We start from the raw sequence: 15,291 nt of genomic DNA, 5'->3' as shown, positions 1-15,291 counted from the left end.
TTTGTTTATAGTGATATAATAGTTTATTTATTTATTATTTACTATTAATTGTTATAAAATTATATGGGGTCAATTGAACCAGCAGTCCCGGGGACGATTGAACCATACGGAGAAGCATGGGACATGCGCGCGCATCTTGACTCTACGTGAAAAAACTCACGGAAATAACCTAACAATTTGATGAACTGAATTTATAATGAAAATTATATTTAAATTGATTTTTAATTTATTTAATATAATATCTGTACATTAAAACGGTGCAACAGTAATATTACCAAGTAACAATTAATATATTATTTATTAAAAGTTCGGGCTTGAGTTTTAAATATTATTGGTTCAATTTACCCCAAGCATTGGTTCAATTGCCCCCGAGCGGGGGTCAATTGAACCATTCGACGCGTTTGGATAAATTAATAATTTTTAAAAATTCACGTTGTTTATTGACTAGTTTATGTATTGATAATGATAGTAGACATAATAAACTAACATTCCAAGAAAATAAAATTTATTATTTAATTTTAATTCGAATAGTAAAAAATTACTAAACTTTTTTTGGTTCAATTGACCCCTGTCTCCCCTACTCAAGTTTTAAATTTCTAAAAAAATAATAATAATCAACTGTTTGGCCTAACAACCTTGAAGGAGATAACAATTCGATTGGTATGTAACAATCATTAGAAATAAATTTATTGACACTTAATTCAATGTCCAGCACGATCCTGCCGAAATGATATTATTTAATTTTATTAATGATTGATTCATTTTTTATTCATATATGAGAATGAATAATTTTTTGTTTCTATTTATGAGAAATAACCTCATTTTTCATGATTAAAATCATCTATGACGTAAACAAGATTACATTTAATCATTAACTATAATTATTGTAGTCGATAGCACAATTTTTACGATAAGAAACAATAATCTGTCTTTTAATTTCATAAGATAATCATTGTTATTTTTTTATAAATAAATAACTATAATATTACACCTAACTTACATAAAACTTTTCAAATTTTTTAGCGCATGCACGTCTCATACTTTTTTCGCGGCTCACAAAATTGGCGTTGTTGCCATAGCTTTATTAACGTATCCCTTCCTCGGCTAAAGTCTGGTAAATTTTTCATTACTTATTAATAAATATTTGTGAAACTGTGTGGTAATTATCAATGAAATTATTTTTAAAAAATTGTTTAGTTGTTAGTTAACGTTACTCTAGTTTTTAAAAAGATCCTAAGAAAAGTTTCTGAGATATAATAATGTTTGTAGGTAAACTTTTGGATATCCCGTATACCGTAATGTATAAGAGCGTTCAAAACTCAAACTTTGAAATTAAATATCTCTAAAACTAGATGGTCAAAAATTTTCAAATTGCGCCAATCGATGCAGAATTATATGAACATTAATCTGCCAAAATTTTAAAAAAATCCTAAGAAAGACTTTACCTTAAGTAATGGAGAGATGAAATATTTTTTTTCTTATTCAGAGAGTATACTTTTCAATTTCAAATTAAAAATTTTAAGTTTGGCGCTCTTATTCAAAGAGTATATTTTTCAATTTCAAATTTCAAATTTCAAATTTGGCGCCTAAAAACTTTGAACTTTTCGCTGCGGAGCTTACCAACAAAAAAAAATAAAAGCAACAAAGCAGAGGGAGGTTAATGTACGACAATGTACAGCAATAAAGTGATAAAATTAATAATTGTTTATTTGGTTATAGATATAATAACTGTATTTAAAGGTTATTCAAAGTATGCTCAAGGTAATAATCTAACGAGACGTGGCAGTATGAACATCAAGACAAAAGTTTTAATTATTGGAGCCGGTGCATCCGGTATATCAGCTGGCTGTCAGTTGATTAAAAATAATTTCAATGATTTTATTATTTTGGAAGCAAAAAATCGCATTGGTGGCAGAATTTTTACAACTAAATTTGGTAAGTTTTCTTTTATTATTATAAATTATTTTTATTATAATTTTTAGTCATAACATTGAAATTTCAATTAAAATTACGTCAGCCGACATCTAAAAATTTTATGAGAATTAATTTAACAGATATTTATGAATTTTTAAACAAATAAATTATGGCAAAATTAAATGAGAAAAAAAAATTGACATTTAGAAATTTTAAAGAATTATAAATGCAATTTCTTAAAAATAGTTTTTCAGAAAAGATTTGTTTATTAAATAAAATTAAAAAATTATCAAGTTGCTGCTAACTTTAATGTCATAAAAATTTTTAGAATTTTTTCTATTGAAAAAATTATTACAAAAAAATTTGATTAGTCAAAAACTTTAAAAACTATTTGTACAATTTTTTAAAAATGTTTTTTAGTTATAATTTAATTAGTTAAAAAAATTAAAAAATGCGAATTTTTATAATTGAAAATAAATTTTTTTTAGGTGACAATGTAGTTGATCTAGGCGCTCAATGGGTCCATGGAGAAAAAGATAATGCTGCTTATAAATTAGCCCATCCGCGTGGATTATTAGAATCATCAAGTAAATTACACAATTACAATAATCATGTTTTTGCCATGTCTGATGGTAAAATTGTTCCATCTGAAGAAACTGCTGAAATTTGGAGATTGTATTACTTGATAAGTGATGGAATTCAGGAAAAGTTAAAAGGAAATGAAGATAAATTTAATTCCTACGGAGATTATTTCATTCAAGAGTAAGTATTCATTTAAGAGCACACAAAATTCAAATAAATATCGAATTTTTTTGATTTTTTAAAATGAGATTTGAAACTAAGGAAGTTGCAGCGGTCATAAAAAATCGAGTTAATTTTTTCAATTAAAGAGATTGATTTTTGGAGAAATTTGAAAAAAAAATTTTTTTTTAAATTAAAAAAAAATTTTTTTTTTTTTTTTATTCAAACTTCTTGAAAAATTAATCTTTTTGATTGAATAAATAAGATTTTTGAGAAAAAAAATTTTTTTCAAAAATTGTTAAAATTATCGAATATTTGCTAATAAATTAATTTTCATAAGATAAATCTAAAAAATTTAATTCACGAATTTATTTGTTAGAAAAATTATCACATGTCTCACAGTTACATTATTATGTTAATTTTATATATTTATATATACGATTTTATTTTATTCTAAATTAATTATTGAAAAGAAATTTTTAGTAAATTTTCAAAAAAACAAGCAATTAACGTAGTTACTAAGATTACTGATAAGTAAAATAAATCACTCCTAAATTTTTTATAAAAAAAATTTTATTAAAATTTCTTCAACAATATATTCTTAGTAAATGGATCAATATCAGAATATTTAAACCACGCTTGCAGACAGGGATGTAAATCAGCTTTAATTACATCCAATAAGTTTTCATTCGGAACAATGCATCTAGACAAAAAAAAATCAATAGATCATTAATAATAATAAATCAATTAATTAAGGATAATTAAAAAAGAATAATTACCTGATTCGATCGTTATGACAATTATTTTTACAATACTCAAAACGCATCAAAGAGTATAAATATTTCACATATTTGTGGTCCAAATTACTGACCAAATTTTCTTCATCATGGTTATTGGTCAAATTGTTGATATGATTAATATAACCAGTGGTTAAAATTGGAATAATATAATTAACTTGCTTAAAACAATCATCGATAAATTCTTCCACGCGAGAGTAGACAAATTTTTCTTGCTCTTGTAAAATCAAAACACCGATTTTAGGATTTTGCTTCCGGAATATTTGACAAATATTCCTGGATATATCTTCACCGTCTTTTGTAAATGTCAGCATCACAATACTCCCATAACTTCGTTCATTTACTTTCTTCTTTTGACTAGTGCTGTTTAAGGAGCTTAATTTTTTTATTGGTGGATTGGTCGAACAAATATTCTCACTTATCAGTGGCTTTAAAACTAATGGCACTCGGGGTAGTGTTTTCGGCCTTTGAATTCCTGGAATTAAAAATGTTGTTGAATTTTTTTAACATTATTTTGATTAGTCTTTTGACTAGAAAATTCATGTTTTTTAAAAAGTAATCTCTCAAATTAAATTATTTATTTAAAGTCAATCAAAGTCAATAACCCAAAGTTATTTATTTGCTGAACTAAATACAACTCAAGTATTAAAAATATATATTTATTTATTCCTTATTATTCAAATTATTTTTAATATTTTAAAAATAAATCTTTAGGATTAAAATAAAAACAAAAAGTTACCGCACTGTCTAAACTTACAGTCAACATCACCCAGCTTAAATTTCATGTATCAATTATTGAAATCCATTATTGCAAAATTAATAATTATTAAACAGATTGCAAATATTTAATACTGTTGATTTTCCGTTTTTTTTTTTTTTTTTATTTATTATTTATAAAAAATATAATGTAAATAGATGAAAAAAATAAACTTTTTATTCGAGCGCTTTTCTTCAAAATAGTTAAGGAATTTTTTGTTCACGTCGAAATAGATTCGAGTAAACTTTTTTTCTTTATTAATTAATATTTATATATTCTTCATGACTATTACTTCTTTTATTAATTTTTAAATTATTAAAAAAAAATGAATAATAAATAATTATAATTTCTGTACCTTGGCAATGAGGATCTACTGATAATTTATCAATGAAGACATCTAAAGGTCCTATAATTCTATTGATGACATCAAAGCGTTTTATATCACGACAAGCTATCAACAATTTATCAATCGTTGACTCCGACAATTGTGCAAAAGTCAACAAAACATAATAAGTCGGATCTTGGAGCCCCTTAAAATTATATTCAATGCACAGTAACTGTTCTCTCGTCAATCCAAGCTCACTTCCAAAGTCTTGCCATCCTTTGTACAGTTTTCCAGCAGGCGTTGAACTCAATAACAAGCATATTAATTGCAATAATTGTTGATTTCCGTCAAATATAAATCCAATATGAATATTGCGTGTCTTTTGCTGTAATTTAATCACCGCTGTGTCTAAATTGGGCGGCCTTGCTATTTTATCTTTCAATTTATCAACTTCTACATTCGTCCTGAAAAAAATTGATTATATTATTAATATTTTCAATATTAATACTTATTATTATTATTTTAAAAAGTACTTACCGTCGCAATTCCATTTTATGGAAACTTTTAACGTTCGACAATAAATTTTAGAGGCTAAGTCATTATTTTTTTTATATACAAGGAAAATATTATCGCAGTATTAAAATCGTTGTATCGCTTGTGACGTCAGTGATTGTAAATTATTGCAATAATGATAATAAGAAATAATATTTTATTCAAGGCTGCTTATTTAAATAAATGGCGGGAATATTTAAAAAATCATTTATTTTTTTCAAGTTAATATTTTTTAATATTTTTCAGATACAACAAAGTGTATGAAAAAAACAAATATACCAATGAAAAAAGAGCTAAAGAGTATTTGGGATGGATGGAACGTTTTGATGACAGTATACAAGGAAGCGATACATGGTACGATGTATCAACGCGTGGTATTCTTGAATACTGGATATGTGAAGGCGATTTGCTGTTGAACTGGAAGAAAAGTGGATTTCAAACAATACTGCAGTTGATGATGGTAAATATATTAAATATAAAATATAAAAAAGGCGTATAAAAATTTTTTTTTTGTCAACCACTTAGCAAACATTTTAAAAGTTATTCAAAAAATTTTTTATGTTAATCTTGACGTTTTGAATAATTTTGAGTTGAATGCCATGCAATATTCTTGAATTCAAAATTATAAAAAATTTTATTAAACACCAATTAATAAAAAAAAAAAATAATAATTACAGAATGATAGTAAAGTTAACTCAGATGTGAAAATAGAAGACAAAATAAAACTATCTCAAGAAGTTGAAAACATAAATTACACGAACCCAAATAAAATAATTGTAACTACCGCTGATGGTAACAATTACACCGCATCAAATGTAATTATAACGACGTCGTTGGGTGTTTTGAAAAATTATCACAAGAAGTTATTCAATCCTTCATTATCTCCAGTAAAACAACAAACTATTGAAGGATTAAACTTTGGATCGGTAAATAAAATTTTTCTCGAGTTTCCGTACCGTTGGTGGCCAGAAGACTCAGCAGGTTTTGGGTTCATTTGGCAGGATCAAGATAAGAAGAAATTTTTGGCTGGCAATGAGGTGAGTTTAATGATTGTAAATTATTTAGAATGTAAAATATTTTATCAATTTGAATAACATTTTTAGGAAAATGAATGGTTACTTGATGTCTTTGAATTTATGACTGTTGACTACCAATCGAGGATACTTTGCGGCTGGATAATTGGAGAAAGTTCTCGTTACATTGAAAAATTAAGCGACAAATACGTTGAAGATCATTTATATGAATTGTTGAAGAAATTCTTGGGGAATTCATATGATATACCACGTCCAACTAGAATTTTAAGGTAATGTTCCTAGATTAGAGTTATATAGGGCAAGTTTGTGCACCCAAGCTTCAAACTAGTGCCAAAATTAAATGATAAGCTATTGCATAGCATTTTTTATCAACTTATACAATTATAATTATTTATTTATTTTATTTATGCAGTATTTTTTTTTCTTTGATATTAATTGAAGTTACACTTTTTTAGCGTGGTGACCGATAAGAAAACAAATTTTTTTCTTTTATTAAATAAATAAGAAGTTAATATTGTTCAAAATATTTTTATTATCTTACAATACATGTAGGTTATTCAGGAATATTTATCATTGAAACTATATGTTTATGGTAAGTGAAATAAAAAACATAAGTTTCAGTTTCATTTCAAAAAATCATTAAAAATTCTGCTATTCATCGATAGATGGAAAAACTAAAAAGTATCACCGAAGTAGATAGAATCGCATACCCTGCAGGGCTACGAATATCGCTCACCTAGGTTCCTGTTAATTATGTTGAGCATTTGTTCGAATGCTGTGACCGTAAAACGATATTTCTTGGATCCGCGTCTATTATTAAGAAAATTGTGTTTTTGAGCATTTCCAGCTTAAAAATTTTGTATGTACTTTTCTGAAAAAAATATATCAAAAACATCAAATAAAGAGAAAATAGAAATTTTATCCAAATCCATTAGAGCCAAAATTTTTTCCTACTTTTGAAGGCAAAAAAGCTATCGAAATCTTTATTTCTTCCTTTGGAAGTTGAATGCTTTGTAAAATTTAAATGAACCTTTTTTTTGTTAAACTTACAAATTAACTATGAAAAAAAATATCTTTCAGATCGCAATGGTCAACGGATAAACATATACACGGTTGTTATTCATTCCGTAGCTTAAAATCGGAAGAATTAAACGCTACTGCTAATAAATTAGCGGAACCTATTCTTGCGAAGAACGGAAACCCAGTAAGAACAATTTTAATACAAAAAGATTAAAATACTATATTTATTTTGTTTTTATATTTATACTTCTTTTTGTGTCAAAGGTAATTATGTTTGCCGGAGAAGCAACACATGATCACTACTACTCAACAGTTCACGGTGCAATTGAAGCTGGAGAACGTGAAGCTAAACGTTTGATCAATTTTTACCGGTATGTAACTATTCAAAAATTTATGTAGACAATTTGTTACTGAAATTTATTATCATCTTTTTTTTTTTTTTTTTTTTTTTTTTTTTTTTTTTAGGCAAACGTCTTCTCGCTTGTAGAAACAAGTTTCTTCCATTTATGAGTATATATAATCAAATATGTAAAAAAAAATTATTTTGAAATTTTTTAATAGAATTATATATTTTATATACTACGGATTATTAATCTTTTTTATATTAATTATCTATAATGTTTAAAAAATAATTATTTTCTTAGTAATTTATTCAGTATTTTAAGAACAAATATTTTTAATGTCAATAAAAACAATATTTTTTATTCAGTACAATTTTAGATTATAAACTTTGTTTAAATGTTTTTGTAGCGACTTTTTACATTTAATTTCTTTAAGTCTCAAAAATTATTTTTTTATAATGTAAGAAGAATAAATACATTAAAAAAATATTACTATTTTATTTTGTAAAATATTTTAATTATTAAATGATGTAATTAATTATTAACACAATATTTAACACTTCAACTGAACAAATAAGCATCTTTTACTTAGGATTTATATCACTTTCAAAACAGTTTAATATTAAAATGATTATCAGTATAATAGACAATATCGAAATCTTAATATCGAAAAAAGTTTATTCAAAAATGTAAATTTCGAGTTTTGTTCTCAAGATGAGCATGATTCTCATGAAGTAAAATATAAATCGCGACATGGCCAAGCAATCACAATAAAAAATACGCGTCACTTTTATTTTTTCGAAAGTTACAATAAAGCCTCCCTAAAGTGTAAAATTTTAAAGATTATGAGATTTATGACTGCATGACTAATTAGTTACTTCGCAAAATTATCAAACAATCGAAAATTTAGTAGTGAAATTAAATTTTAAGCAGCTAAGCTCTAGCATGAAAATCGAATAAAGAATTTATAACTGTCTGAAAATAAAAAAAATAGATCTTGAGGGTGAGAAATTGAAATTGTATTATCTTCTTTCCAACTATAAGAATAATTTGGTAAAATAATTTGATTACAAAACACAGGACTCCAGAGAGTAATCCAAAAGCTAGAAATATAAATGCAAAACAGAAATCTCCAAATTCAACAGGACGGTAGTAATTTTCGGCGCGATCTTGAATTATTTTGAATTTTCTTCTAATCGATTGATTTCTATTTTCGTGCCAACGGGTTAAAATATGAGATTCTGCCCACTTTATTATGACTTTGTTCACTCGGTCTCGCAAGCCCCAATTTCCTGGCATCACTAGTATAGAGAAGTCGAATTTAAGATACGTCTTCGATTTGTGGAGATTGTATTCGAGTATTAACGAATTTAATTTTTCTTCATAATCAATCAAAGATATACCATTGCCATCGCTTAACCAGTAATTTCTGAAGAAATCTTTATTCATAAGTTTATCCATCAACAGTTTGTCCGCGATAAAGTCCGAGTCATAAAGTCTTATTGGCACATAAATGGATCGGTAATGAGGATCTTTTAGGTCTTCAAGAGTCTCGACATTTTTTTTATGCACAGGTTTAGTCAAGAATGCCGCAAGATGCCCGAAAAATGTCGCCTGTATGATTAAGAAGTAAAGAAATATATTCTTTAATGTCGAAACTATCCCGGAGAATATTAAGAATTTAAAAATGTATTTAACATCGAAGTCGATAGAATCTCGTACCCTGCAGAGCTACGAATTGAAATTCCCCGCTTTTTTTAAAACATTTAAATATTTTGAAATTTCCCGCTTTTTTTTAAAACATTGTAATATTTTAAAATTTCCCATTTTTCTTCAAACATTATAATTTCATGATAATTGTTCATGTCTTTAAATTTTATAATTACTATTTCTTAAAATAAAAAGCGAGAAAATAATCACGCGTACTTTATTGTTTTTTGGATATATTTTCTTTTGTAACTTAAAAAAATTGGACAGTTGAGGTTTTACGCCGCTACTACCACAGAAAGTTTTTTTTTTTTCACATTTTTAAACTACGATTATGTTCCTTTGTAAACTGGCCGAAAAAAAATTACACGGGAAAAATTAGATGGACCTGTTTCTTCATGTCAATAGAGTAGATTAAACTCTTATTAATTTTTCGTCACTCTAGAATGTGTCTATTTAAGGTACACATCGCGTTCATCTTCCATTTTTTGATGAACACCGAGCTTCTAATTTTTAGAAGATTAAACAAATTAATAAATATATCAAACTACCATCTAATTAGTTGATAAACTATAAAACCAACGTTTAGGAGGAGCTCTGTTCACCCCTTTTTTATTCACACAAAAAATATACGAAAAAAATAAATTTAGATATTTTTTTAATGATTCAAGAGCGTATTTGTTGAGCTACATAAATTTTTTATTAATATTTATGATAATTTCTGTGTAAAAAAATCATAAAAATTGGCTTCCTCCTTTAGGAAGCTCTTCATCCCTTAATCTAAATTTTTGCACTATTATCATAACATAATTCTATTAATTTTCATATAATTTAATTAATCGATCAGCTTCCCTCCAACCTGAATGAATAGCTCCATGTACAGTTGAAAAATGTTGATCCGTAGCTTCTCCCGCGAATAAAACCACCTAGAACGTTAATTTATTTATTAACAAAACTTTCAGATAAATAATTTATCTTGATCACTTACCGGTCTGTCATTTTTCATTATCGGCTCAGCTAGATCTTTATTCTGTGCATTTTTCAAATCTGAAGTTACACTTCGATAACTATAAGTTCCACGGAAGTTATCATTTGTGTTCCACATTGATCTAAGAAATTTTTTTATACATAATTAAGGAGGTTCGAGCGAATCTTATATGAAAAATAATTTCCTACTTTGAGCTTTGAAATTAAGTATAAATAAATACGTCATTTATCTATCTAGAATTCAAATTTGCGCGCGCCTTGACTATAGATTTTGCATATATTAACATGCTTATCATATATTCAACCAATCACATCACGAATACAATCAAACGCGCTGTTGCCAAATCTGTTTTGCTAACTTACAACTAGCGAAGTTATTGAATACCTCTTTATAATAGAAGGCTGCGTTAAATTGTACAACTTTCCGAAAAATTGATTAACAAAATGCAGTGTTTTATTATTGAATTCTTCTTCTGGTACTTGTTCCATTTCTGTTACATATGGACCTGTCATCCACAGGCATAAGACTTTTGGTTTATGCTCAACTTTCACCGCCGTGTAATATCCTAACAACCATCTCTTCGCCGGCTGAAATTACACACTATTGATAATTACGAATTAAACGAAATTTTCATTTTTTTCATACTTAGAAAAGATTATTTAAATTTACATCAGCCTCCATTTGTTTCCTTTCTTCATCATTCCATAGTATAAATTTTACAAAAATTTCATCATGCCACCATGGATCTTCGTAGTACAAATAAATTTTTGCTACATGTCCCATTTCAAGATTCTATATTCAACAATAAAAAAAAAAAGGAATAATAATATAATTTAAAACTTCTAAATTATGAAAATAATAAAAAAGTAATTTTGTAGATTATAAATCATTAAGATTTCATTTTTTAATATAATTGAACAATTCATTCTGTTTTTTATCCGTTATTTATTCATGTAATCAATTTTTACTAAAATTTCTCAGACTATTTTTAAATTTACCTGTTTTGAAAAAGTACACTCTAAATTAAAAAAAAAAAAAATTAATTTAGACACAGAAGATATTTTTAGTAAGAAAAATTTTGATAAGAAAAAACGTTTATAAGATTATAAATAAATTTTCATATTTATTTTCATATAAATAGAGTTGGTAACAGTTTTGGGTAAAACCGATTTCTTAATAATTTTTAACAGGCTGTATTTGGTATGGAATGACCGATATATAAATCGTGTACGTAAATGAATATACATTATTAAATAATATAATTTTAGAAGCATGTGAATAATTGCTTGAGCAAATATTGCACAATCTAATGGTTATTGTATTGACAATAGACGAAGACAGATGGCGTAACAGTAGAACTTTCTCGCATGTCCTTATGCATAGGGTAGTTTCAATATATAAGAATTGACACCAGGGACCCTCAAGGCGGTCCAACAAGTCATGGTTGGAAACCTGTAAAGGCTCGACGATGCAATTGAGATTTCAATTACGAGTAAATGGGGTACTCTAACGGATTGAAACTCAACAGCCTCGGGGAGATGAGCCCTTATCGGGGAAGAAGTAATGCAGCTTCCATACCGTTAAGGGGTGTGCTTTGAATGGCTTTACAGCGATGTGTCGCCGTCATCACATGAGTAATTACCATCTCGTCCCGTGAGGAATCCTTTGTCATTTTTTAATCATTCACTTTGTCATGAAAATTTTCCTTAATCAAGTAATTTTTTTTATTAAGTTTCGTCTAAGTTATTGTAATCGATGGGTATAACGATTTTTGCGATATCAAATAATGATATTTCTTTTAATTTTTCATAAATTTAGTATTAAAGCTGACATATTTTTAAAAATATAAAATTTCAATTTTTTAAGCAAAAAAAATCTAGTATTTTCAAAAATTTCATTCAACATTACAAACAATTTTTTTATTTCTTCCATAATAAAAAACTTGTTATTTAGCAATGAACGATAATTTATGACCATAATAATGTAGCCAACAATAATGATAATAACTTACTTGAATAGCATTAATTTGTTTATCTGGTAAAGGTGGATTGAACAATTTTTCATGATCAGCTTTTAAAACTCCCAAAGACGGAGTTACAATAATATGATCAGCTAAATATTTTTTACCATCTTCAGTGGTTATTTCAACGGGCGCATCTGATGAATCATAATTTATTTTAACAACTTTTGAATTTAAAATCGTATTATTCAAAACTGGTAGTTCTTCTGCCGGATTTGGATATTTCTTCTGTAAGATTAATAAATTTGTAAACATAAATTATCGCTAATCTTATCTCAGTCAAAAATAATGTCATACATTTTTATCTATAATTTAAAAAATAACAATATTTCTTCTTGAGTCATATTTCAAAGAACTACCGCCACAAGTGTAAATTTTAAGAGCTATAAGATATATTAGCAAACCAAAACTATAATTTACCATCAGTATATCCAATATTGTAGTATAAGTGCGTTCTTTCCAATTAATCGACAAATCGCCTTTACAAACTGGGTAATCTCTAGCCATTTTAGGTGAAAGTTTCGTCCAATCATCAGAACCATCGGAAGATCCTTGTACCAAATTAAAAAGATACAAAATCGACTTATTCATGTCATCTGTAACTTCTGGCAATGTTTTAAAGTATTCTTCCATTCTAAAAAAATTAAAGGATCAATTAAGGGAATTCTGTGGTAGTAGCGGCGTAAAACCTCAACTGTCCAATTTTTTTAAGTTACAAAAGAAAATATATCCAAAAAACAATAAAGTACGCGTGATTATTTTCTCGCTTTTTATTTTAAGAAATAGTAATTATAAAATTTAAAAACATGAACAATTATCATGAAATTATAATGTTTGAAGAAAAATGGGAAATTTTAAAATATTCAAATGTTATAATTTTAAAATATTACAATGTTTTAAAAAATGCGGGAAATTTCAAAATATTTGAATGTTTAAAAAAAAGCGGGAAATTTCAAAATATTTGAATGTTTTAAAAACAGCGGGAAATTTCAAAATATTTAAATGTTTTAAAAAAACCGGGAAATTTCAAAATATTTGAATGTTATCTATCATTGTGATTTTTTTTACGTAATTTGTTTTTGATTGATTCATTTTCTATTTGTTTATATTAAACTTTGTAAATGAGGCTCTTATTTTAGCATAACTCGTCTTGTGAAACTATTATTTAACATTTGGTATCAAAACTACAATTTTTTTTTTAATTGTTAATTTACTTGTTAACATAAGTTAATTGCAAATTTTTAGTGTAATATTAAAAGAAGAAAAAAACATACTTTGCTATTATGAAATCTCCATAAGACTCAGCTTTTGCAATATCATTAACATCAGAATTTTCCGTTAGATTAAAATAAAAATAAGTCACATTGCTCAGTACTTCTGGAAGCAATTGTTCACCAGAAGAATTAAAGAATCTTGTGGTAAAAACATGACTGCCATTAAAGTGTTCAAGGAGTCCTAAAGGCCAGGCTAGTTCGAAGGCGACGTTATCTTCTTCACCGTGTACCCATTGGCCTCCCATATCCATCATATAATCGCCTACAGAAGAAATATACTCAACAATTAGTAACCAGCAAGACCTGTGCTCAGAACTTTAAAAATTTTTTTACTCAACCTAAAAAAGTTGTAAATTAGAAAAAAATGAATTTTTTTTTAAATAGCCAATTTTTTTTCAAAATTCAACTTATTGGAACGTTTTATTATTTTTTTTAAATGTATTTTTTGAAAAGAAATACAAAAAAATTATTCAAATCTATTTTAATTGTTATTTTTTATATTTTTGGAAGAAATCATATTTTTGATTTTATAAATTATATTAAATTTCAACATTTTCAAAAATTTTAAGAATTTCATCTTCTTAAAATCAACTTGAATAAAAACAAAAAATTCTTAAATCAAGTAAAATTTCTTCATTTAAAAATTTTTCTGTTTAATTTAGATCAAGAAGATAAAATTCTTCAAAATTATTTACTTGATTAAAATAAATTTTTTTTTCTGTGTAGAAAAATGCTTAAACTAAGAAATTTTCCTTAATTCAAGAATTTTTTGTCTTGATTCAAAACAATGAAACTCTTCAAAATTATTTTCTTAATTAACAAATTTTTCTCTTGCTTCAAGTTAATTTTTTTTTCAGTATATTCTATTTTTTTAAATTGAAGAAATAAATTTTTTTTTAGTTTTGGCTCATTTCTCATTTCTTCTTCTAAAAACTTCTCAGAATCTTCGAAGAAACTAAATAATTTTCTATTAACTTTACATTTATTATTGGCGCCAATTTTTAAATTCAAAATTTTACAAAAACAGGAGGAATAATAAATTAACTAAAAAAATTGATATTATTGAAGATGATATTATCCTTAAAATTATATCAACAATCTGAACAATAAGTTTGTGATTTCTTCTTAAAAAGAGTGCAAACATCTTGAGCTTATTGTATTAATAATGATGATGATGACGAAAGAAGAAATAAAAAATAAAAGAATTAATAAACAATCTCACCGATTTTGACTGCCCAAAGCCGACCACCAGTTCGGTTTTCCGCTTCAATAATTTTGACATCATTAAAGCCATTTTGAAGCAATTTCGACGCAGCCGCTATACCTGCTGCTCCTGACCCAACAATAATTACTCTTGCATCGTGAACTGGCTCTGCCAATACAATGTTGTTTATTGTTGCGGAAATAACAAACAAAAACAAAGGAAGCTTTGGCATATTCTTCGCTAAAATTCACATTCATACGTTCCAAAAAATTTATTATGAATTTACACGAATGAATTAAACAATATCAGTCTGCAAGTAAGACTAGTCGTCGCTTGCTACGATTTATCAACTTTATAATCTCAATTTGACCATGACTACTTGTTATTAAATGAATTGTGAAGTAACTTTGATACACTTTACTCTCTATGCACTTAGATAATATGTTTCGTTCTATTATGTCAATAGTTTAAGGTCACGCTCAGCGAGTCTTTTATTTTTTAAATAATAAATTACACTGGTCATTTGTTGATAATGGTTTTTCCTATCTGACGTCCAAAGTTTTGCTATATTATGCTGATCAAGCGATATTTCATCTATTTGTTGATTTCAATTAAGA

At 26.5% G+C, this 15,291-nt stretch overlaps 3 protein-coding genes across 3 annotated transcripts; 1 reads left to right on the top strand and 2 right to left on the bottom strand.

Moving 5' to 3' along the window:
- Window positions 1–1,655: 1,655 nt before the first annotated feature.
- LOC141525597 (spermine oxidase-like) lies at window positions 1,656–9,933 on the top strand. The gene is made up of 8 exons (XM_074240149.1): window positions 1,656–1,935; window positions 2,403–2,676; window positions 5,333–5,546; window positions 5,764–6,123; window positions 6,190–6,389; window positions 7,201–7,324; window positions 7,405–7,511; window positions 7,606–9,933. Exons 1-8 carry the CDS (start codon window positions 1,671–1,673, stop codon window positions 7,625–7,627), a joined length of 1,566 nt encoding a protein of 521 aa, XP_074096250.1. The 5' UTR covers window positions 1,656–1,670; the 3' UTR covers window positions 7,628–9,933.
- LOC141525600 (uncharacterized) lies at window positions 3,221–5,245 on the bottom strand. Its single transcript, XM_074240151.1, has 4 exons — window positions 5,072–5,245; window positions 4,565–4,998; window positions 3,435–3,927; window positions 3,221–3,358 (listed from the first exon to the last, which is right to left on the bottom strand). Exons 1-4 carry the CDS (start codon window positions 5,083–5,085, stop codon window positions 3,232–3,234), a joined length of 1,068 nt encoding a protein of 355 aa, XP_074096252.1. The 5' UTR covers window positions 5,086–5,245; the 3' UTR covers window positions 3,221–3,231.
- Window positions 9,830–14,984, bottom strand: LOC141525599 (spermine oxidase-like). The gene is made up of 8 exons (XM_074240150.1): window positions 14,693–14,984; window positions 13,471–13,732; window positions 12,617–12,830; window positions 12,188–12,424; window positions 10,846–10,968; window positions 10,561–10,763; window positions 10,177–10,297; window positions 9,830–10,114 (listed from the first exon to the last, which is right to left on the bottom strand). The coding sequence occupies exons 1-8, from the start codon at window positions 14,904–14,906 to the stop codon at window positions 10,004–10,006; spliced, it is 1,485 nt and encodes a 494-aa protein (XP_074096251.1). The 5' UTR covers window positions 14,907–14,984; the 3' UTR covers window positions 9,830–10,003.
- Between the last annotated feature and the right edge of the window lie 307 nt (window positions 14,985–15,291).

The sequence above is a fragment of the Cotesia typhae genome, unplaced genomic scaffold (genome assembly GCF_013202065.1).
Source record: "Cotesia typhae breed Kobodo isofemale line unplaced genomic scaffold, CoteBio_Ctyphae contig_26, whole genome shotgun sequence".
Classification (NCBI taxonomy): domain Eukaryota; kingdom Metazoa; phylum Arthropoda; class Insecta; order Hymenoptera; family Braconidae; genus Cotesia; species Cotesia typhae.
This window is presented reverse-complemented; position numbering and strand designations above follow the sequence as displayed.

Coding starts and splice junctions, on each gene's coding strand:
- LOC141525597 (XM_074240149.1), top strand. CDS start 1,671: ATGTACAGCAATAAAGTGATAAAATTAATAATTGTTTATTTGGTTATA. Junction 1,936..2,402: donor AATTTTTACAACTAAATTTG/GTAAGTTTTCTT, acceptor AATTTTTTTTAG/GTGACAATGTAGTTGATCTA. Junction 7,325..7,404: donor TTGCGAAGAACGGAAACCCA/GTAAGAACAATT, acceptor TTTGTGTCAAAG/GTAATTATGTTTGCCGGAGA.
- LOC141525600 (XM_074240151.1), bottom strand. Junction 3,928..4,564: donor AGTAGATCCTCATTGCCAAG/GTACAGAAATTA, acceptor TTTTAATTCCAG/GAATTCAAAGGCCGAAAACA. Junction 3,359..3,434: donor TGTCATAACGATCGAATCAG/GTAATTATTCTT, acceptor TTTTTTGTCTAG/ATGCATTGTTCCGAATGAAA.
- LOC141525599 (XM_074240150.1), bottom strand. CDS start 14,906: ATGCCAAAGCTTCCTTTGTTTTTGTTTGTTATTTCCGCAACAATAAAC. Junction 13,733..14,692: donor GCTTTGGGCAGTCAAAATCG/GTGAGATTGTTT, acceptor TTTCTTCTGTAG/GCGATTATATGATGGATATG. Junction 10,115..10,176: donor TAATGAAAAATGACAGACCG/GTAAGTGATCAA, acceptor TTAACGTTCTAG/GTGGTTTTATTCGCGGGAGA.